Here is a 22928-nt window from a genome sequence, read left to right as displayed (position 1 = left end):
CCCCACCACCCCACACCCCCCCACACCACACCCCCACCACCCCCACACACACCCCACCCCCACACCACACCCCCCACCACCCCCCCCACACCACACCCCCATCACCCCCCACACCACACCCCCACCACCCCACACACACCCCCCACAACCCCCACACCACACCCCCCCCACACCCCCACACCAAACCCCACACCACACCCCCCCCACACCCCCACACCATTCCCCACACCACACACCCCCCACACCACACACCCCCACACCACCTCTCACACCACACCCCCACACCACACCCCCACCACTTCCCCACACCATTATCATTCTCTCACACCACACCCCCCCACACCACACACCCCCACCACCCCACACCACACCCCACACCACACACCCCCCACACCACACCCCACACCACACCCCACACCACACTCTACACCACCCCCCATTAATTCCCCCACACTTCACTCCTCTATTACACACACACAAACACACACCATATAAATCGTATAATTACACCAACAATAACGACCCACCGCGGAAATAACACACTTCTACTGCCGTAATTGACAATCATAAACCACCGTGTAGGTCATTAAGGGGTAATTTAGTAATTAGTCGTTGCGGCCATTAACTTGTTGGTCACGTTGTTGATGATGAGTCTTTCTTAAAATTTTAGGGGGTGAGTTAAGTGTCTGTTTGTTTGTGATTGGATTATCTGTTTGTTTTAAATTGAATGTTTATGTTTGTTTATTTGTTTGTTTGTGTTTGTTTATTTGTTTGTTTGTATTTGCTTGTGTTTGTTTGTGTTTGTTTATTTGTTTGTTTGTGTTTGTTTGTGTTTGTTTATTTGTTTTTTGTGTTTGTTTGTGTTTGTTTGTTTGTTTGTTTGTATTTGCTTGTGTTTGTTTGTGTTTGTTTATTTGTTTTTTAGTTGTTTGTTTGTTTTTAGTTGCTTGTTTTAATATCTGTTTATGCATTTGTTTGATTTTATGTTTGCTTATTGATTTTTGTCCTTGTTTGCCTGTTTTTGTTTGCCCAATGATTTATTTTTGTGTTTGTCTGTTTGTTGGATTATGTATCTCTTATTTGCGTGTTTATGCGTTTGTTGATGTATGTGTTTATTTGCCCAGTGTGTGTGTGTGTGTGTGTGTGTGTGTGTGTGTCCTTGTCATTGCTTCTTTATTTGTTTGATATAGTGAATAGGGTAGAAATATGCGTAATATATAAACAAGCGAACGATATAAATGCGTTTAGTTGCGTCTAATTGCGTCTAATTGCGTCTAATTGCGTAAATTTGCGTAAATCTCACCTCATCTGATAGTTGTGCATCCTGGTGACGTCATCGTACTTGTGGTAGGTCGCCTGGAAGAGCAAGAGAGACTCAACCCACTCTATCTGCACTGTTAATTCCTTCCTGTCATCTATGTAGGCGCTTCCTCCATCCTTGATCTGTTAGGGGAGAGAATATATACGTTAGAGTGTGTTAAATATACGTTAGAGTGTGTTAAATATACGTTAGTGTGTGTTAAATATACGTTAGAGTGTGTTAAATATACGTTAGAGTGTGTTAAATATACGTTAGAGTGTGTTAAATATACGTTAGAGTGTGTTAAATATACGTTAGTGTGTGTTAAATATACGTTAGTGTGTGTTAAATATCCGTTAGAGTGTGTTAAATGTGCGTTAGTGTGTGTTAAATATACGTTAGAGTGTGTTAAATATACGTTAGAGTGTGTTAAATATACGTTAGTGTGTGTTAAATATCCGTTAGAGTGTGTTAAATATACGTTAGAGTGTGTTAAATATACGTTAGAGTGTGTTAATTATTCGTTAGAGTGTGTTACATATACGTTAGTGTGTGTTAAATATCCTTTAGAGTGTGTTAATTATTCGTTAGAGTGTTAAATATACGTTAGTGTGTGTTAAATATACGTTAGAGTGTGTTAAATGTGCGTTATTACTCACCCCATTGCCTGTTGCTCCACTAGGCAGGAGATTGTGGGTAATTTCTCTCCTCTGAGTTTTCAATAATGAATTTTTTCTTGTTTTAATTATTTATATGTTCCAGCGTAAGTGTTATGGCACAACGAATGAACATATACTTTGATGTAAGGATTTTGTTTATGCTCCAGAGCGTAAGGAATACATTTAGTGTATATATATATATTCTAAAGTAAATATTGTGTACATGCTCCGGTATAAAGAATATATGTATGCAAATATTGTAGCGTCAGGGAAGTGTGTAAGTTCGTATGTAAAGGAATGTGTAACTTGTGTGTGTACCGCTTACTTTGTATGTGATATGAATAATAAGTATATATGCCCCAGTCATGCATATGTGTTCATAGTTAATTATCTCAATACGATATTTACCTTTACACGTTATCATTAACTTGGGCTACATTCACTTAAGTCATTGTTTCTCGTCTTTGTTATATTCTCCATTAACTTAAGTCATTGTTTCTCGTCTTTGTTATATTCTCCATTAACTTAAGTCATTGTTTCTCGTCTTTGTTATATTCTCCATTAACTTAAGTCATTGTTTCTCGTCTTTGTTATATTCTCCATTAACTTAAGTCATTGTTTCTCGTCTTTGTTATATTCTCCATTAACTTAAGTCATTGTTTCTCGTCTTTGTTATATTCTCCATTAACTTAAGTCATTGTTTCTCGTCTTTGTTATATTCTCCATTAACTTAAGTCATTGTTTCTCGTCTTTGTTATATTCTCTTCTGAGTTAGAGTTTCATTACTGGCCGCCAGATGTCCTCTTGGTCTATTTAAAGTCCTCATAGTAAACCGTTAAATGCCTAAAACTTCAGTTACTCTCTGAACACCGTGGGAGGTAGACGCCCATCCTGCATAGAGGACTCGAGACTTGTCGGGATGAAAGCGGTCATTGAGTTCAGTTAAAATATATTGTCTCCTCGGTGATCGTAATAACAAGTGTGAAAATAAGAAAACTGTGTAATAAATACTTAGTGTGAAGTGTATAAATTAGTATACGATTTATCACGTGCAAGTTTAGTGCAATATACTGTATACTATTGTATTTACTGCTACAATGTATGTGTATAAAATATAAGTGTAGTGAAGGAAACAGACACAGCCACGCCGCTGGTCACACCTCCGGGGCCGCCCTGACTACTGTTTCACCCCGACCGGTCACAGGAAGGTAAACACGGATTTATTTCCTTTACTTCTTCAAATATTTCTGTCACTTCATAAGATATTTTTTATATATTGGATATTTTGTGCGCCTGTGTGAGATGCAGTTTATATTAGGAGGTTAATGAAGAGTTTTGTTTTACGAGAGTCGACGGTCGTTAATGTACCGAGAAAAGATCATCCCGCGCTGTGTTGTGTCACTAAACCATCAATAATAATGAAACAATGTTACGGCCGCCATATTGTTGGATTAAATCTATGAACAGAAGGTCGGCCATTTGGGTTTACAGTAAACTGGACACAGCGTCGGAGCATACGAACGTTCCCTGCGTCGGAGCATGTGCTTATTTACACTGGAGCATACGAACGTTCCCTATGTCGGAGCATGTGCCTATTTACACTGGAGCATACGAACGTTCCCTGCGTCGGAGCATGTGCTATTTACACTGGAGCATACGAACGTTCCCTATGTCGGAGCATGTGCCTATTTACACTGGAGCATACGAACGTTCCCTGCGTCGGAGCATGTGCCTATTTACTCTGGAGCATATGAACATTTCCTGCGGCCGGAGCATGTGCCTATTTACACTGGAGCATATGAACGTTCCCTACGTCGAGCATGTGTCTGTTTACACCGGAGCATGAGCATTTCTGCGTCGGAGCAGTGCATTTACACCGGAGCATCCGAACATTCCCTGGACCGGAGCATGTGCCATACACTGGAGCATACGAACGTTCCCCAGGCATGTGCCTATTTACTCTGGAGCATATGAACATCCACTATGCGAGAACATATCCACTTTATCTGAACTGTACCTGAGCATAAGAACATTCCTTACAGTGGAGCATATTAACACAGACGCAGGTGGCTAGACAGACAGACAGACAGACATTGAAGACATAGATTCGTGTAGCTGGATATACATACATACATACATACATACATACATATAAACAAGCCTAATAAAAGATGGAACATGTACACACACACACACACACACGCACATATACACACACATGGATAGGCAGAAGTACAGACAGACAGCCGCCATCCCTGAGTCACTGTATTCACAAGAACATGACAGAAAATAATTGAGAGAGGCTGATGAAGAGGGAATAGGAGGGAAGTGGGAGGATGGAGACGGATGATAACTGGTAATAGAGAGTTAATGATGATGATGGGAGAGAGAGAGAGAGATGAATACAGAAGAGAATGAAAGATAGGATAATAGGTGAGAGGTTGATGGATGAAAGTAAATAATATGTAATTCTCCTGAAAATAATATCACGTCTACTTGTATCCATTAAACACTAATTCTTCTTCACTATATCACCAATAACAGTTAATTCTCCCCCACCCTCCCCTTCTCCCCCACTCCACCCACCCCTCTCCCCCACCCACCCCCCTTTTCCTTCCCTTCTCCTCCACCCACCCCACATTCTGCCCTCCCACCACACCTTCTCTCTCCGTCCCCCACTCACCCCCCCTCTCCCTCCCTCCCCCACCCCCCCTCCCCCCTCACCCCCCCTTCCCCCCTCTCCTCCTCCACTCACCCCCCACTCACCCCCACCGTCCCCACTCACCCCCCTCTCCTCCCCCGCTCACCCCCCTCTCCCTCCCTCCCTCCTCCACTCACTCCCCCCACTCACCCCCTCTCCGTCTCCCCACTCACCCCCTCTCCTCCCCGCTCACCCCCTCCTCCCCTCTCCTCCCTCCCACACCCCCCACTCCACCCCTCTGTCTCCCACTCACCCCCTCTCTCCACCACCCTCTCTTCTCCCCCTTCCCTAGGTGTGGTCCCACTAGGTAAACAAAACCCCTTGAGATTTTAATGCCACAAAACAGTAACTTTTATTTATGTCTATGTAGTTATATGTAAATTTTTTCATTGGTTTTAGTTTCATCTTTTGTGTGTTTTTGTTTTAATTTGGTAACGATGGTTGTGATAATTGCCTTGTTTGAAGAGTTACACGAAGGGTTTTAAAAATTGTTGGGTAGATTTTTTTTGTGGAATCTGGTAAATTGTGTGTGTGTGTGTGTGTGTGTGTGTGTGTGTATGGAGTTAACACACCTGAATATTTTGTACGTACATGATTAAATTCAGGTGTACAGAGTTGGTACTATACTTTATTTTTTTAAATACCAATTGACCCCGCCATAAAATCTACACACACACACGCACACAAACACACACACACACACACACACACACACACACAGTCTCTCATTCCGAGTTAACTTGTCGTGTAAGAACTAAAGTTTCTTTCTTCTTCTTCTTTCTTTTCTTCTTTCTTCTTTCTTTTCTTCTTCTTTCTTTCTTCTTTTCTTCTTCTCCTCCTTCTTTCTTTCTTTTTTCCTCTTTCTTCCTCCTTATTCCTCCTTCTTCCTCCTTCTTCCTCCTTCTTCCTCCTTCCTCCTCCTTCCTCCTTCTTCCTTCTTCCTCCTTCCTCCTTCCTCCTCCTTCCTCCTTCTTCCTCCTTCCTCCTCCTTCCTCCTTCTTCCTTCTTTCCTCCTTCTTTCCTTCTTCCAATCTTTATAATATATTCTCTCTCTCTACTTTCATACAGAGGAAAAATTATCATATTTGATGAGAGTAAATTTAGCATTTGTGTTATCATAAAATGAGCAATTATCTCATCTGAGGAAGAGAGAGGGAGTGGAGAGGAGAGAGGGAGGGAGAGGAGAGGGAGTGGAGAGAGAGACCACATTACAGATTACAGTGTTCATACAACGTACTCTCTCACCTCTCTACTCTCCCCTCTCACCTCTCCCTCCCTCTCTCCCCTCTCCCCTCACCCCTCTCACCTCTCCCTCCCCCCTCCCCTCTTACCATTTCCTCCTGATAAATAATGCTCATACATATACCATAGTTCTGCCCCTCCCCACCCCCTCTCTCCTCCCTATCCCTCTCTCTCTCCTACGTACTACCTCCTCTCTCTCTCTCTCTCTCTCTCTCTCTCTCTCTCTCTCTCTCCCTCCCTCCCCTCTTTCTTCCCTCTCCCCTACCTATTCACTCTCCCCTCTCCCTCCCCTAGTCCACTTTGCCGCAAATAAATGACTTTCATACATACACCGCAGTAGTGTATATATCTCCCTCCCTCTGTCTGTCTGTCTGTCATCTCTCTCTCTCTCTCTCTCTCTCTCTCTCTCCATAATTTCCAGACACTTACTAAGCCAAAATTGGTCGGCAGCAATTAGACTTTTCCCCTCACCTGTGCTACAGTTACCTGGTCTCCCCTCAAATTAATGTATTATTTCCCTCTTCACTGCTCGAAAGGTTCATCGCCCTCTTGATGTGTTTCCAGGGGTCCGTAAGGGTTATAATAGGGTATACTTTGTAGGGTATTATGGCCTTTAGTGAGTATTGTTTGTGGTTGTTGTGTAGAGTACTTTCTGTGGTTGTTGTGCTTCTATAGAGTACTTTCTGTGGTTGTTGTGCTTCTATAGAGTACTTTCTGTGGTTGTTGTACTTCTATAGAGTACTTTCTGTGTTGTTGTGCTTCTATAGAGACTTTCTGTGGTTGTTGTGCTTCTATAGAGTACTTTCTGTGGTTGTTGTACTTCTATAGAGTACTTTCTGTGGTTGTTGTACTCTATAGAGTACTTTCTGTGGTTGTTGTGCTTCTATAGAGTACTTTCTGTGGTTGTTGTAGCCAAAAGTACTTTCTGTGGTTGTTGTGCTTCTATAGAGTACTTCTGTGGTTGTTGTGCTTCTATAGATACTTTCTGTGGTTGTTGTGCTTCTATAGAGTACTTTCTGTTGTTGTACTTTATATAGAGTACTTAGTGTGTTTGTTGTGCCTATAGAGTACTTTCTGTGATTGTTGTGCTTCTATAGAGTACTTTCTGTGGTTGTTGTGCTTCTATAGAGTACTTTCTGTAGTTGTTGTGCTCTATAGAGTACTTCTGTGGTGTTGTGCTTCTATAAGTACTTATGTGTAGTTGTTGTGCTTCTATAGAGTACTTTCTGTGGTTGTTGTGCTCTATAGAAGTACTTTCTGTATTGTTGACTTTATAGAGAACTTTCTGTGGTTGTTGTGCTCTATAGAGTACTTAGTGTGGTTGTTGTGCTTCTATAGAGTACTGTCTGTGGTTGTTGCACTTCTATAGAGTACTTTCTGTGGTTGTTGTACTTCTATAGAGTACTTTCTGTGGTTGTTGTGCTTCTATAGAATACTTAGTGTGGTTGTTGTTTATAAAATACTTTCTGTGGTTGTTGTGCTTCTATAAGTACTTTCTCTGGTTGTTGTGCTTCGCAGAGTACTCTTCTGTGGTTGTTGTGCTTCTATAGAGTACTTTCTGTGGTTACAGTTTCTATAGAGTACTTTCTGTGGTTGTTGTGCTTCTATAGAGTACTTAGTGTGGTTGTTGTGCTCTATAAGAATACTCTCTGTGGTTGCTGTGCTCTATATACCTTTCTGTGGCTTGTTGTGCTCTATAGAGTACTTTCTGTGGTTGTTGTGCTTCTATAGAGTACTTTCTGTGGTTGTTGTGCTTCATAGAGAACTTAGTGTGGTTGTTGTGCTCTATAAGTACTTTCTGTGGTTGTTGTGCTTCTATAGAGTACTTTCTGTGGTTGTTGTGCTTCTATAGAGTACTTTCTGTGTTGTTGTACTTATGAGTACTTTCTGTGGTTGTTGTACTTCTATAGAGTACTTTCTGTGGTTGTTGTGCTTCTATAGAGTACTTTCTGTAGTTGTTGTACTTCTATAAGTACTTTCTGTGATTGTTGTGCTTCTATGTACTTTCTGTGGTTGTTGTGCTTCTATAGAGTACTTTCTGAGGCAATGGCACTTCAGAAGGTAGTATCGTATTCTCTATCTCCTCTCCTTCCCCCTCCCTCTCTCTACCCCTCTTTTCCCCTCTTCTCCCCCTCTTTCTCCCCCCTTACTCTCTACCCCCTCTCTCGTGAAGTTACTGTAAATATAAAATAAAATAATCACTTGTTTTAATCATCAGTATAGTTTTATTTAATTAAACGGGTATTATTAGCACAGTTACCCCTCCAACAAATTAATTTTAGTAATAAACACAGATATTGCAGTCCCCTTTTCCCTTCGTTCTTATCTAGTTTGTTCTGTTATGGTGTGGAGTGGATGGAAGAACATGAACATACACTTTTATTAACTGTTATTCATCACTTAACTCGTGTAATGGGTGTGTTATTTGTTATTCATTACTTAACTGATGTAATGGGTTGTTATTCATTCCTTAACTGGTGTAATGTGGTGTTATTCATTCCTTAACTGGTGTAATGTGGTGTTATTCATTCCTTAACTGGTGTAATGTGGTGTTATTCATTCCTTAACTGGAGTAATGTGGTGTTATTCATTCCTTAACTGATGTAATGTGGTGTTATTCATCCCTTAACTGGAGTAATGGGTGTTATTCATTCCTTAACTGGAGATAATGGGTGTTATTCATTCCTTAACTGGAGTAATGTGGTGTTATTCATTCCTTAACTGGTGTAATGGGGTTATTCATTCCTTAACTGGAGTAATGTGGTGTTATTCATTCCTTAACTGATGTAATGTGGTGTTATTCATTCCTTAACTGGTGTAATGTGGTGTTATTCATTCCTTAACTGATGTAATGTGGTGTTATTCATTCCTTAACTGACGTAATGTGGTGTTATTCATTCCTTAACTGATGTAATGTGGTGTTATTCATCCCAGTTATAGTGTTCACCTTCCCTAACAAAGTCCCGTAATGCCTTTGTTTTGTTTACAACCGTCGCCTCACCACCTGCCAGCATCAGCCATCTATCAACCTGTGGCTACACTCATGAAATTACCCGACGCTTTGCTGTCCACTCGTTCACGCTCACCATTGTTATCCTGGATGTTCGCCTGTTATCTTTATATTTCGTGTTTTTCGTCATATATCATGTTTATTCCCCCTTTTCTTTAGGTGTTTTCGTATTTTTCCTATTATTCACTTTTGTGTTATTAATTTTGGCATTTTAATTATTTTTTCAACACATTTCAATCTCGTCCAATTACCTCTTCGGTTTTTTATATCCATCGATCATGTTTTATGCCCATGTTTCATACCCATGTTTTATACCCATGTTTCATACCCATGCTACACACCCACTACACACCCATGCTACACAGTTAACTCGATGACCCCCTGACCTGTACATCTTCTTAATTAACTACACTAACACCATTTCGCTCTGGCCATACACGTTCTCAATACACCGTCCCATGTAAAGTATTTCCCCTCATATATATTTTCTAATTGAATTCGTCACTTAAAATGTTCTATCGACTGTCACGTCAATTGGCAGGCTCCTAAAACACCTCTCTGTTGAGGATCATAATCTCTCTCTCTCTCTCTCTCTCTCTCTCTCTCTCTCTCTCTCTCTCTCTCCTCTGACATATCTGCACTGATCCCACCCCAGGTCCGGCCCCTGGCTATTTTCGAGATTAGAATCAGGGGTTCAAAGTTAGTTGGTTCAAAACTGTGTTTAAAACGTACGTGTGTGTGTGTGTGTGTGTGTGTGTGTGTGTGTGTGTGTGTGTGTGTGTGAGTAAAAATTATTGTTATGCTAATTTTAAACTCTTGAATATATTACGGGGAATATATATTAACATACACACACCACACACACAAAACACACACACACACACACACACACAAAACACACACACACACACACACACACACACACACACACACACACACACACACACACACACACACACACACACACACACAGAAACACACACACACACACACACACACACACACACACACACACACACACACACAAAACACACACACACACACACAACACACACACACACACACACACACACCCCCTGAACTTTCTCCTCTACAGTATCTTGCAGGCTTTGAACCCTTTGTATAACACCTCAACTTAATTACAGCCCTGTCTCACCTCTCCTCACTTAACCGTGGTTTTCCTCCTCAGACACTCTACAGTCCCACACAAACTAAAATTAATAACTCCTCCTTTTTCTCCTCTACACTACACCACTCTTTTTTTTATTTTTTTTGTGAATTTATTATTTTTTGGTGTATAATTTTTCATCATGTATAATATATTTAATTTTCATTATTTTCGTTATTTTTCATTTATTTTCACTTTCTCAATATTTTTAATTCTATTCAGATGAGTTTCTTTCATTTTGTTTTTATTTGATTATATTTATTTTTTTTTTATTCTTTTAATTTATTTTACCTCCTCTTGTCTTCATATAACATTCTCTGCTTTTCTGGTCGCATAGCTATTAGCTCTCTCTCTCTCTCTCTCTCTCTCTCTCTCTCTCTCTCTCTCTCTCTTCTCTCTTTACCAATGAGATAACTTGGGCAGCTTTTCAGTGTATGTATGTATTTATGTATGTAATTATGTATGTATGTATGTACAGTATATATGTATGTATGTATGTATGTATGTATGTATGTATGTATGTATGTATGTATGAAAACTTAGGGAACAGGAAGCACTACGGTGTTGGTATAAAGTATTCATAATATTCACCATAATAACACCAGCGGTCAAAGTCATAACTATGAACTATGCAAAAGCCAGAGTGAGTTGGCCATTCCCTTAAGCCTAACAAATAATTATATATTTTCCTTAATAAACAAATAATTATATAGATGTATTCACTTATCTATCCTTGTTTATCATTTTGTTTTAGTAATTGTTTAAGAAATTCGTGTGTGATTTTTACCTGTCAAGTCAACCCACAGGTATTAATTACTCCTCTCTACCTGTTGAGCGCTTTGAGCTATCACCTTAAAACTGAGGCACCATGGAGTCCGTATCTATTGTTTTACAGGGAGGGATCAGTTATAGGTCAGGGTCAGAGGTCAGGTAGGAATCACTTATAGGTCAAGGTCAGAGGTCACTGCAGGATCCACATGTGTGTGGCTGGTTGATTTGTTACCTCGTTTGACCTGTGACTCACACCTGTTAAAAGAATGATCATTAATTACCTGTGGATATGTGATTGTCTCTCCCTGTGTCTGTCTGTCTGTTTCTTTCTCGCTTTTTGTTTTTATGTCTGTCTGTCTGTCTATCTGTCTATCTGTCTGTCTGTCTGTCTGTCTGTCTGTCTGTCTGTCCTTCACTACATGTATATGATAACAATAAATATAAAAACAAACAATAAAATAAATAAATAAATAAATCTCAGAAAATATTGTAAAAGTGAAAAAAAAGTCAAATAAAACTAAATATTTACGAAGTGGAAATAAAAGAAAATTGATTGGATGAATTTACTGTTAGACAACTGTACAATAAAACGAATGGTGTAGAACACGTAGATGTGATTGATGGAGAGGGGGGTAAGGAAGGGAGAGAAGGAGAGAATATGAGGGAAAGGGAGGAAGAAGGGAGGGAAGGAGGGAAGGAAGGAGAAAAGGCAGGGAGAAGGGAGCGTAGGAGGGAGACGAGTGAGGGAGGGTAGGAGAATCATAAGGAATGAGGGAGGGAAGAGGGAGGAGGAAGTGTGGAAGGGAGGAAGATAGAAATTACACGAAAGTAGTAGGAAGGATACGATTAGGAAGGTAGAAGGTGTCAACAAAGGGAGGGAGAGAGGAAGAGACAGGGAGAGGGAGGGCAGGAGTGAGGGAGAGAGGGCAGGAGTGAGGGAGAGAGGGCAGGAGTGGAGATAGGCGTTCGTGTCACTTACCAAGGGGACACTTTATGGTTTATCAGATTATACTACTCACCAATTGTCGGTCTGTGTTGCTAATTTACCTTTTGCGTTTGATGACTGCGCGTGTTTGGTGAGGTATTTTTTGGTGCACACGGGTGAATATTTACACACGCGCTCACATGTACTTTACACACACACACACACATCTGATGCCATTCAATTTAAGAGTTTAGTTTCTTTATCTATGTGTATATTTATTCCATTTTTTTTTCTATTCACACGTAATTATCCAACTTTCTTCCATCTCTATGCACAGTTGTTTCTCTCTCTCTCTCCCCCCCCCCCCCCCCCCCCCCCCTCTCTCTCTCTCTCTCTTTCTTTCATTAGTGATTCGTAGAACTAGATTCGTGTCCTCTGCCTGCGTCTCCTAATCCCTATTGGTCGAGGTGATTGGATTGCTGTTATTAACCCACTTCCCCATTTCCGTAATTGGGAATTGACTCTAGATACGCTACAAATGGGGGTTCTATTGGTCCAGGTAACACACCATACCTTACACACCACCATTGTGTTATTATGGATATTCCTTCCCCCCACCTCCATAATACCATGGTTAATTATCTTCATTTAAGTTTTATTAATGGTAGTAGTGAATATTATTTCCATATTCCATACTTCTACCTGTGATTATTTCCATTGATTTATTATATACAATATTTATCTCTATAATGGTATCCATACGTTTCTAACTACCATACATCCATAGTCAGATAATGGCACTCACTACCATTGCTATTTCATTTTACTTCCAACACGACAGAGAGAGAGAATATGCATACAAATCCCAAACATATATGCAAACTATTTCTTCATTATTTCAACACACTCAAACTATCTTAATATATTTCAATCTGTTTCACACAACTTCGTAATAAATAAAAATTCTTTCTCGTAAAAAAAAAATAACTTTCCGCTTTTAATATTGTTGTGAGTATGTAAATTCCCTGAACGTCTGTGACTGCCTCAGATTTTTATACTTGTTATATTTCGCCTAAAACACTTTTAATATGTAAATTAGTTTTTGAATTGGAAAGAGAGAGGAAGAGTGAATAGGTAGAAGAGAATGAGAGAAGGGGATGAGAGAGAAAGAGACAGAGAGGAAATAATAAAGGACTTAGAGAAGGACATAGAGAGTAGATAAAATATAATAAGAGAGGATGAGAGATAAAGAAAGAGAAGGAGTAGATGGAAATGAATTAGAGAGAGAGAGAGAGAGAGAGAGAGAGAGAGAGAGAGAGAGAGAGAGAGAGAGATAAACTATACATTATCTCATCACATCATTTCATATCTCCCTTTTCTTTCTTGAAGTTAAAACAAATAATAATTTATATTGCCTGAGTAAAGTCTACACTATCTCAAGACGATCTCAGATTCATTCAAATGATTCAAACTCATAAAAAAAGTTTTCCAAAGAATTAAGAATTTAGGTTGAAACTTCTTAAAATGTTGCTGGGTAACTTTACTCTCTTTGTTCTGGTTCATTTCTTATACATAAACGAGCCATTAAATAGTTTCATATAGTTTAGTTTTTGTATCCAAACTGTTTCAAACATCTCTTCACTCTTGTCATATAACTGTTTTACCTGTTCCTTATCATCTATGATTGACTTATTGTGATACATTGCCGTACATAATTACAGTGAGACTAAGTGTTCGACTCATATCTCGAAACTGTGTCAAATCTTGTTTCGAAATATATAAACCAACTGTCCAGGATCTGTAATTGATTTATGGTGATTCACGACTTGTTTTGCTAGTTTAATGGCCCTTAGCGATTACAATTAGCCTAAATGTTCGACTAATACCTCGATACTGTTTCAGAACTGTCTCAAACTTCAACAAATTATCTCATCTCGAACGACGTAAACTGCCGTTCAATATCCCCCATTTCACTTATTGTGATTCATGAGTTGTTTTGTAAGTTAAACTCGCCTTAAGGTACTACTGCATTGTGGTCTTAACTCTACCTCCAACTTCTCCAACTGGCCTCAATTTGTAACGAATTAACGAAGCTTGAACGACGGAAGCTTGTGTTTACTGTCGCAAATATAACTTAATGTGCTTCACGACTTGTCATATAGGATAAGCTGGCCTTTGGGCTATTACAGTTCGCCCAAGTCTTCTGCTGATTTCACGAAACTGCATAGAAGCTTCCTCAAACTGCATCAAATTACCCCTGAAGCTCCCTGGGGCCTGAAACTTCCCGGAATTATCTCGATTTGGCCACTGAGCTGCTTCAGGTCCCACCCCCGAACTGTTTTAAACCGTTTAGAACTTTCCTACGAGGGTGAAAATTGTCACCGAGTCTCAAAAAGTCGACGCTTCTGGTGAGAATTGTTTTATAATGGTATGTAGGGCTCTCTCTCTCTCTCTCTCTCTCTCTCTCTCTCTCTCTCTCTCTCTCTCTCTCTCTCTCTCTCTCTCTCCCTATATAAACCAAATAAAAAGATTAACTAATAAATATCTCCACACAGCCGTACATAATTATCATCATATCGCTGAGAAAGTTATATCAGTTCTCATCTAATTAGGGAGGAACCACTTGTTTATTAGTATATTTCTCGTGATATTGAGAGTGGGAGAGTCATTAGCGGGGGACGGCAGATAATAGGTCATTTGTGGTACTAATTAGTGATAGGTACCAACAGTTAATTAGAGAGGAGTTATGTAAGGGAGAGAGAGAGAGAGAGAGAGAGAGAGAGAGAGAGAGAGAGGACAGAATAATGGACAGACAGTTAGGGACAGAAATATAGACAGAAAGATAATAGTGAATGACAGAGAATGCGGGAGAGACTAAGGATAATATATGTTGTTCACTTGTCTCGGAGTTCAACCACGAAGCAAGATTTGTCTCAACTCAAACGTGAGAAAATGATCACATTTAAGTCGTAACTCTCTCTCTCCCCCTCTCGCGTATTTATCACCTTACCTACCATGTTCTGTCAGTAGGTAACACATTCAATAAACTTAAAAGGTCACTTTCTTCCTAGCTTGTTATCTACATGTCTAATTAATTATTCTTATTGAACATCAACCAATTTTTCAGTTCGTATATTTTTTCTTCTTTTATTACAATTCTCGACGTGTGGTTTTTTTTTGGAGGGGGTGTTGTTTTGTGCGTTTAGTTCAGATGCCGGAAAACACACAAGCTCTCCCTTCACTTGGTGTTTATTTATTTACTGTCTCGCTGCTGTGACTGATGTTCTACTGTACCCTTTCTTTTCACAGTAAATATACTACAGGGTGTCCATAAATTACCTTTAATAAAACAACAACAGTATTCTCTCATGCTTTTAATTAGGTAGTATCATTTATGGTTTATATCTGTTGTTATGAAGAGAATAGACGCCCTCTTGTGCATTCCTTGTTATCTGCTTTAACTTTCACACAATGCTGTTATAGAACCACTCACACACACTCGTCCTTCCTCTCCTTCAATCTATTGGTGCTTATTTACCAGGTTTGATGGCACACGTGTGTGTGTGTGTGTGTGTGTGTGTGTGTGTGTGTGTGTGTGTGTGTGTGTGTGTGTGTGTATGTGTGTGTGTGTGTGTGTGTGTGTGTGTGTGTGTGTGTGTGTGTGTGTGTGTGTGTGTGGGTGTGGTGTGTGTGTGTGTGTGTGTGTGGAGGGGGGGTGGGGGGTGGTGGTGGGTGGGTGAGTGTGTGTGTGTGTGGTGTGTGTGTGTGTGTGTGGTGTGTGTGTGTGTGTGTGTGTGTGTGTATGTGTGTGTGTGTGTGTGTGTGTGTGTGTGTGTGTGTGTGTGTGTGTGTGTGTGTATGTGTGTGTGTGTGTGTGTGTGTGTGTGTGTGTGTGTGTGTGTGTGTGTGTGTGTATGTGTGTGTGTGTGTGTGTGTGTGTGTGTGTGTGTGTTCTTCACTTGATTACATTTCGATTTAACGTTACTCTGAACCCCCGATTTACTCGTTAAGGAGAAGTAGTATATACCTTTGAAATGTTTCTCTTTATTTTTCTTTATCAGATTTGAGGATTTTCAATTAAACCAGATTTTTGTTTTATTCTTCACTAAATAATTTCTTTCATTTTTTGGGGGGATCAATGGATAAGGAAATTTTGGTTTAAATTCCGACTTAAATTCTAAATTATTAGGAAATTTAGACTTCGAATAATTTTGAGTATTAAAGTAAACAGGTAATAAAAAGTCTTCCCAACAGCTTTTTGGTTTAGTCTTGTGTTAGTTAGGTAAGTAGGTTGTTAGGTTAGGTTGCAGGTTAGGTTGAGGTTAGGCCAGGTTAGGCTAGGTTGTGGGTTATTAGGTTAGGTTAGGTTGGGTTGGGTTAGGTTGGGTTGGGTTGGGTTGTGCAGTTGTGTTGTTAGGTTGTGCGGTTGGGTTGGGTTAGGTTGTTAGAAGAAGTAGGTGAGTTTGAAGGGTTGGTTTTATCATATAAGGATACCTCCCGTCAAAATTTGTAAGTAAAACGTCTTTAAAATCCGTCCTTTCTTCTCTCTCCCCAGACAGCTACGGTGACGGGCCTACTGAAAGGTATGTTCTTATTTTACGGTATATTAAAGTAGCATAAGTTTTATATTACGGTATATTAAAGGAGTTTTAAGTTTTATATTACGGTATATTAAAGGAGTTTCATATGTTCTTTCACAGTAGATGAAATTAATTCCATACGTTTCTCTTACCATAAATGACACGTGTTTAATATAGGTCGAGTAGTTTTTTTAATACCAGTTTCACGTGTTTTTTTTTACAGTAAATGAAACTATTGTCTAAATATGTTTTTTTGTATGTAAAATATATTAACTTTACATAAATTTGTTTGTATGAATGTAAAAAAATTACTTGTTATCATATGAAATTTATTGTTTTTTACACTGAATTTATCGTAGTTAGGAAGGTGTACATTTATCCTAACTTAAATTTCGTTATGTGTTGTTAGTGTCAGTGTGTGTGTGTGTGTGTGTGTGTGTGTGTGTGTGTGTGTGTGTGTGTGTGCGTGTATGTATTTCAGTTACCAATATTACCGAGTTTTTATTTGCTTGTTAATTATTTTTCCTCTCTCACCACACCTGCTACTCTCACCACACCTACTACTCTCACCACACCTGCTACTCTCACCACACCTGCCTCCTCACCACACCCGTGACTCTCACCACACCTGCTACTCACCACACCCTACTCACCACACCTGCTATACTCCACCACAACTGCTACCTCACCACACCTGCTACTCACCACACCTGCTACTCTTCCACACCTGCTCTCCCAGCTGTGTTTACCCCCCTCTGGAAACTCAATCTACACCCGGTTTAACTCGTGTTCACACCTGGATACATTTGCAACCTCCTGTATAAAAACTTTGCAACATGTAAATGAGGGCCAGGCTCAACTCACACATCTCCCCTCACCCACCCATCCCCCACCTTCATCTACAGCGCAAACCTGAAATAACGAGACGGGTCGACTTTATATCAAGGTTGTGTAGTCAGGAAAGAAATGAATTTGATTTTCTAGTGACGGATTGAGGCGAAAATGTGTACGTGTGTGTAGGTTATTGGAGGTGGGGGGGAGGGAGAGGGGTGTTGTTTTGAGGAATTTACAGAGTGACAGGAGTATTTTTGGGGGTAGAAGGATGGTGTACGGTTTTATTACCGAGTGTACAATGGGAGGTTAAAGGTACAATGGGGAGGTTAAAGGTACAATGGGAGGTTAAGGCGTACAATGGTGAGGAGTCGAACCTGGCCTCTTCTGTTGTATGGTGAATGACCTACCACGAAGACTGATTGAGGTGTCGTGTTCTTATTACTCCAATCTTATTGTTATTATTATTATTATTATTATTGTTGTTGTTGTTGTTGTTGTTGTTGTTGTTGTTGTTGTTGTTGTTATTATTATATTATTATTATTATTATTATTATTATTAGCTTGTAATGTCTACTATTTTTATATACTGCAAGAGAGGAAGGGAAGGAATGAGGAGAGAGACAGGGAGAGGGAGCCTAGGAGGGAGGGAAAGGGGGGGGGAGGAGACAGGCTGTAGGAATGAGGGAGGCTGAGGAGAGGGAGGAGAGAGAGAAAGGGGAGAGAGAGGCTGGGAGTGAGAGTGGGTGGGAGGTATGAAGGAGGGGAGAGAGAGAAAGGGAGAGAGAGGCTGGGAGTGAGAGTGGGTGGGAGGTATGGAGGAGGGAGGAGGCTGGGAGGGAGAGAAGGAGTGGAGGAGGGACTGCGTGGAGGGTGATATGAACTAGAGCCTTGGTCCGTATTTTATTGAGAAAAAACCCGGTACTGTGTAAAGAAATCAGGAAGTGGGGTGTTTCCTCTCTCTCAGTCTCTGCCTCACCCTCTCCCTCTTCTCTCTCACCCCTCTTCTTCTCTCTCACACTCTCCCTCACCCTCTCCTTGCTCTCTCACCCTCTCCTCTCTCTCACCCTCTCCCTCCTCTCTCTCACCCTCTCCTTACCTCTCACCCTCTCCCTCCTCTCTCTCTCACCCTCCTTACACTCCCCTCCCACTTCCTCCCTCTCTACCTCTCCACATCTTCCCTCCCCCCCCTCCATCCCTCTCTCTCACTCTCTCAGCCTAGAGGTGAGAGGAGTCTTTCCCGTGAGAGTGGGTGAGGAACAGTGCCAAGGGTGGTCAGCTGAGTGGAACAGAGATAGAAAGACACGTCACACAAAGACCAAGTATATTGAAAAGGTTTTACCTGACACTCCAATACCTCCCCCTTCCCCCACAAGAGGTCCCTGGTGCATTGTTTACTAGGAAGCGGTGGTTGGTCAGTTGGGGCCCTTATCCGAACAGACGCCCAGTCCGAATAGATCCCAGTCCGAATAGATATCCGTTCTAATAGACCCAGATCTAATATATCTCCTAATTGACCCCAATTTCATAGACTTCACCCGTATTAGACCCTTATCTTAATATTCCTGTCATAAATACTCTAGAGTCTATGGCATAAACTATTTAGACTGGCACCTGTTAAGTCTGGGGCCCATTAAGACTGGCACCTGTTAAGTCTGGGGCCCATTAAGACTGGCACCTGTTAAGTCTGGGGCCCATTAAGACTGGCACCTGCTTAGTCTGGGGCCCATTAAGACTGGAAGGGTTAAGGTAAGGATAGATTAGATTAAGTTAGTCATATGCCCATTAGCGCATACATCATCATCGTCATCATCATTATCAGCGTCATCATCATCATCATCATCATCATCATCATCATCACCATCATCATCATCATCACACATCATCATCATCACCATCATCATCATCATCATCATCATCATCATCATCATCATCATCATCATCATCACCATCATCATCATCATCATCGTCATCATCATTATCAGCGTCATCATCATCATCATCATCATCATCATCATCATCATCATCATCATCATCATCATCATCATCATCATCATCATCACCATCATCATCATCATCATCATCATCATCATCATCATCATCATCATCATCAATCATCATCATTATCAGCGTCATCATCATCATCATCATCATCATCATCATCATCATCATCACCATCATCATCATCATCATCATCATCATCACCATCATCATCATCATCATCATCATCATCATCATCATCACCCGCTGGACCAAAACAAAACTCCCTCTCTCAGAAAATAACATTGTTTGTTAGATCATTAAAGGAGGATATTAAACAAACAAAATAATAATTAATAAAAAAACAGTAGGAAAAACGACAATTGATGATACATACATACATACATACATACATACATACATACATACATACATACATACATACATACATACATACATATTAAAACAAATTGACTTAGGTAATAATTTATTCATGGTTTTATCTACAGTAAGCCACAACGCTGTTCACACTTGTGTTATATAATCCTGAATAATTAGGTGATAATTTACTATAATTTGAGGATTAAGTTGGTGTTATGTAAGAGATGGGGTAGGAAGGAGGGAGGGAAGGAAGGAAAGAAGAAGGAGAGGGAGTGGAGGATGATGAGGGGGGTGAAGGGAGAGAGGGAGGGAGGGAAGGAAGGAAGAAGGAGAGAGTGAGTGGAGGATGGTGAGGGGGTGAAGGGAGGGAGGAGGGAGGGAAGGAAGGAAGAAGGAGAGAGAGTGGAGGGAGATGGTGAGGGGGGGTGAAGGGAGGGAGGGAGGGAGGGAAGGAAGGAAGAAGGAGAGAGGAGTGGAGGGATGGTGAGGGGGGTGAAGGGAGGGAGGGAGGGAGGGAAGGAAGGAAGAAGGAGAGAGTGAGTGGAGGATGGTGGGAGGGGTGAGGGAGGGAAGGAGGGAGGAGGGAGAGAGGGAAGGAAGGAAGAAGGAGAGAGGAGTGGAGGATGGTGGAGGGGGGGTGAAGGGAGGGAGGAGGGGAGGAAGGAAGGAAGAAGGAGAGAGGAGGGAGGATGGTGAGGGGGGTGAAGGGAGGGAAGGAGGGAGGAGGGAGAGGGGAAGGAAGAAGGAGAGAGGAGGGAGGATGGTGAGGGGGGTGAAGGAGGAAGAGGGAGGGAAGGAAAGAAGAAGGAGAAAGTGAGGAGGATGATGAGGGGGGTGGAAGGAGGGAAGGAGGGAGGGAAGGAAGGAAGAAGGAGAGAGTGAGTGGAGGATGGTGAGGGGGGGTGAAGGGAGGAGGGAGGGAGGGAAGGAAGGAAGAAGGAGAGAGTGAGGGAGGATGGTGAGGGGGGGGGTGGGGGAGGAGGGAGGGAGGGAAGGAAGGAAGAAGGAGAGAGGAGGGAGGGAGGTGGGGAGGGGGGTGAAGGGAGGGAGGGAGGGGAGGGAAGGAAGGAAGAAGGAGAGAGGAGTGGAGGATGGGGGGGGGTGAAGGGAGGGAGGAGGGAGGGGAGGGAGAGGGAAGGGAAGGAAGAAGGAGAGAGGAGGAGGATGGTGAGGGGGTGAAGGGAGGGAGGGAGGGAGGGAAGGAAGGGAAGGAGAGAGGGAGTGGAGGATGGTGAGGGGGGGTGAAGGGAGGGAGGAGGAGGGAAGAATACGGTGTGAGGAACAGGGAAGGAGGGATGGATAAGTAGATAGGGGAGATAAGGGAGGGAAGGAGGGAAAAAGAGAGGGGTGGTGGGGGAATGAGGGTGGCGAAGGAGGGAAGAGAGAAGGGGGGTAGGGAAGGGGAGAGTTTTATAAGAGGGAAGGAGGGAGGATGAGAGGGAGAGAGATAGAGGCAATGAAAATATCCTCCCCCCCCCTCTCTCTCTCTCTCTCTCAATAAAAATTCTTCATTGCCTCCTTGTAAAAATTTCAGTACATTAAAAAAATCTGCTTTCCTTCTTATTTTTAATGACACCTAATAGAATTTAATATGAGAGTGAGCTAACCTTTGACCGAGAGAGAGTGAACCAGCTAGCTTCTGAGAAAGAGAGTAGGAGAGTGAGTGAGTTTTAGAGAGAGAGGGTGAATGTAGCCCGAGAGAGAGAGAGAGAGTGTGAGATAGTTTTTGAGAGATTGAATCAGTGTTTGAAAGAGAGAGTGAGCTATCTTTAACAAAGACGCCTACAAGCACTGTTGTAAAAAAGACTATTGTTCCCATGTTTGAAAATTCTTGTTGAAGACGAGTCTCTCTCTCACTCTGTCCTTGCCCATCTGTTTATCATTCCTTCCTCCTCTTTCTTCCCCGCCTGGGTTTCTTTTGTCTCAGTATCTCTCCTCCACCTTCCATATGACGACAGTTACCTTTGTGCCGGCCAGAAAAAGTGACATACATACCTTCCTACATCAAAAGTTAGCGGTGATAATTTTAACGTAAGAAACTTTGAGAATCCAAAGTTTGTGTCGTAGCTTTGAGGGAGTCACGTTAGACACCGCTCACCTCTTTGGTAGTGTGTGGGGGGAGGGAGGGGGGTAGAAGGAGGGGAGGGGAGGGAGGAGGATGGGCTAATATACGATGCTCTTGAGATTTCATGTTTGTTTCCTGTGAATTAAATTAAACAAGTAAATCTATTTCTCATGTTTTTGGGGGACGGGGAATTTTTTTTTTAATTGCTGTTTTTGTCGTCAATAAAGTAAGTGATTTGGATTTGTTCTAAAGTCATCAGAGTGAGGGAAGAGACTTGAAGGGAGAGAGAGAAAGAGACAGACAGACAGACAGAGACGGAGAGACAGATAGACAGAGACAGAGATAGAGAGAGTTGACCAGGAAGGGAAGATTTATGGACTCTATACACTTGTGAAATTCAGTAGTATTGGTGTATTGAAAGAGTGTGATATATTGTACGGTTGGTGTAGCAGGTGTGTGGGGGACCTAGTGCTTACATAACTTCACACACACACACACACACACACACACACACACACACACACATACATACATACATGGTTGCTACCAGATGTGACTTCCAGCATTCAAAACCACATCAACACACACACCTGACGAGCATATTCTACTTGAACTTGACCTACGATAATGATGCTGGTAGACAGATCATCCCCTCCCCCTCCCTTCCTCCTCCCCCCTCCTTCCCCTCCTTCCTTCCCTCCCCTGTCCCTCTCCCTCTCCCCCCGTGTGTAGGAGAGGTTTGTCTAAGGAGGGGCGCGTGTAGGTCGGTAGGAAGGAAGCTAGCCGGGGAGGGTCGGGAGAGGGTGAGGCATAGAGAGATGAGGAAGGGGCTTGGAGAGGTGAAGGCGTGGGTGGGGGCGGGGGCGTGGGGGGCGTGTGTGTGTGGGAGGGGCAGAGAGAGAGTCAGGTGTCAGGTTGAACTTCGTCGTGCAAAGTTTAGTGTGTGTGTGAGTTATACATTATGGTGATGAAGGGGTGGAGAGGGGATGAGAAGAGGATGATGGAGGGGAAGGAGGAGGAGGGGGTAGACTGGGAAAGGAAGGAGGATAGGGGGATAGGAGGTGGATAGAATGATGGAAGGGGGAAGAGGAGAAGGAGAGGGTTAGAATGATGGAAGGGGAAGAGGAGAAGGAGAGGGTGGTGTAAGGAAAAGGAAGAAGGAAATGGAAGAGGAAAGGGGAGAAGGGGTATTTAGAAGTAGAAGAAGAAGAGAGGAAGATAGAAAAGGATGAAAGAGCAGGAGAAAGAGTGATGGTGGGGAGGGAGGAGGAGGGGGAAGAGGAGGAGGAGGGAGGAAGAGGAGGATGAGGAGGAA

General features: G+C 41.9%; 1 protein-coding gene across 1 annotated transcript in view; it reads right to left on the bottom strand.

Annotated features, from left to right (window-relative positions):
* Window positions 1-22928, bottom strand: part of LOC121876869 — a 136090-nt gene that overhangs the window by 21945 nt on the left and 91217 nt on the right. Inside the window, exon 5 of the mRNA XM_042382372.1 lies at window positions 1304-1443. Within this exon, the coding sequence (XP_042238306.1) occupies window positions 1304-1443 (140 nt within the window). The remainder of the gene's footprint in view (window positions 1-1303; window positions 1444-22928) is intronic.

The sequence above is a fragment of the Homarus americanus genome, unplaced genomic scaffold (assembly GCF_018991925.1).
Source record: "Homarus americanus isolate GMGI-L3 unplaced genomic scaffold, GMGI_Hamer_2.0 scaffold50281, whole genome shotgun sequence".
Lineage (NCBI taxonomy): Eukaryota > Metazoa > Arthropoda > Malacostraca > Decapoda > Nephropidae > Homarus > Homarus americanus.
The sequence above is the reverse complement of the archived record's forward strand: the minus strand, read 5'-3'. Positions and strand labels throughout refer to the sequence as shown.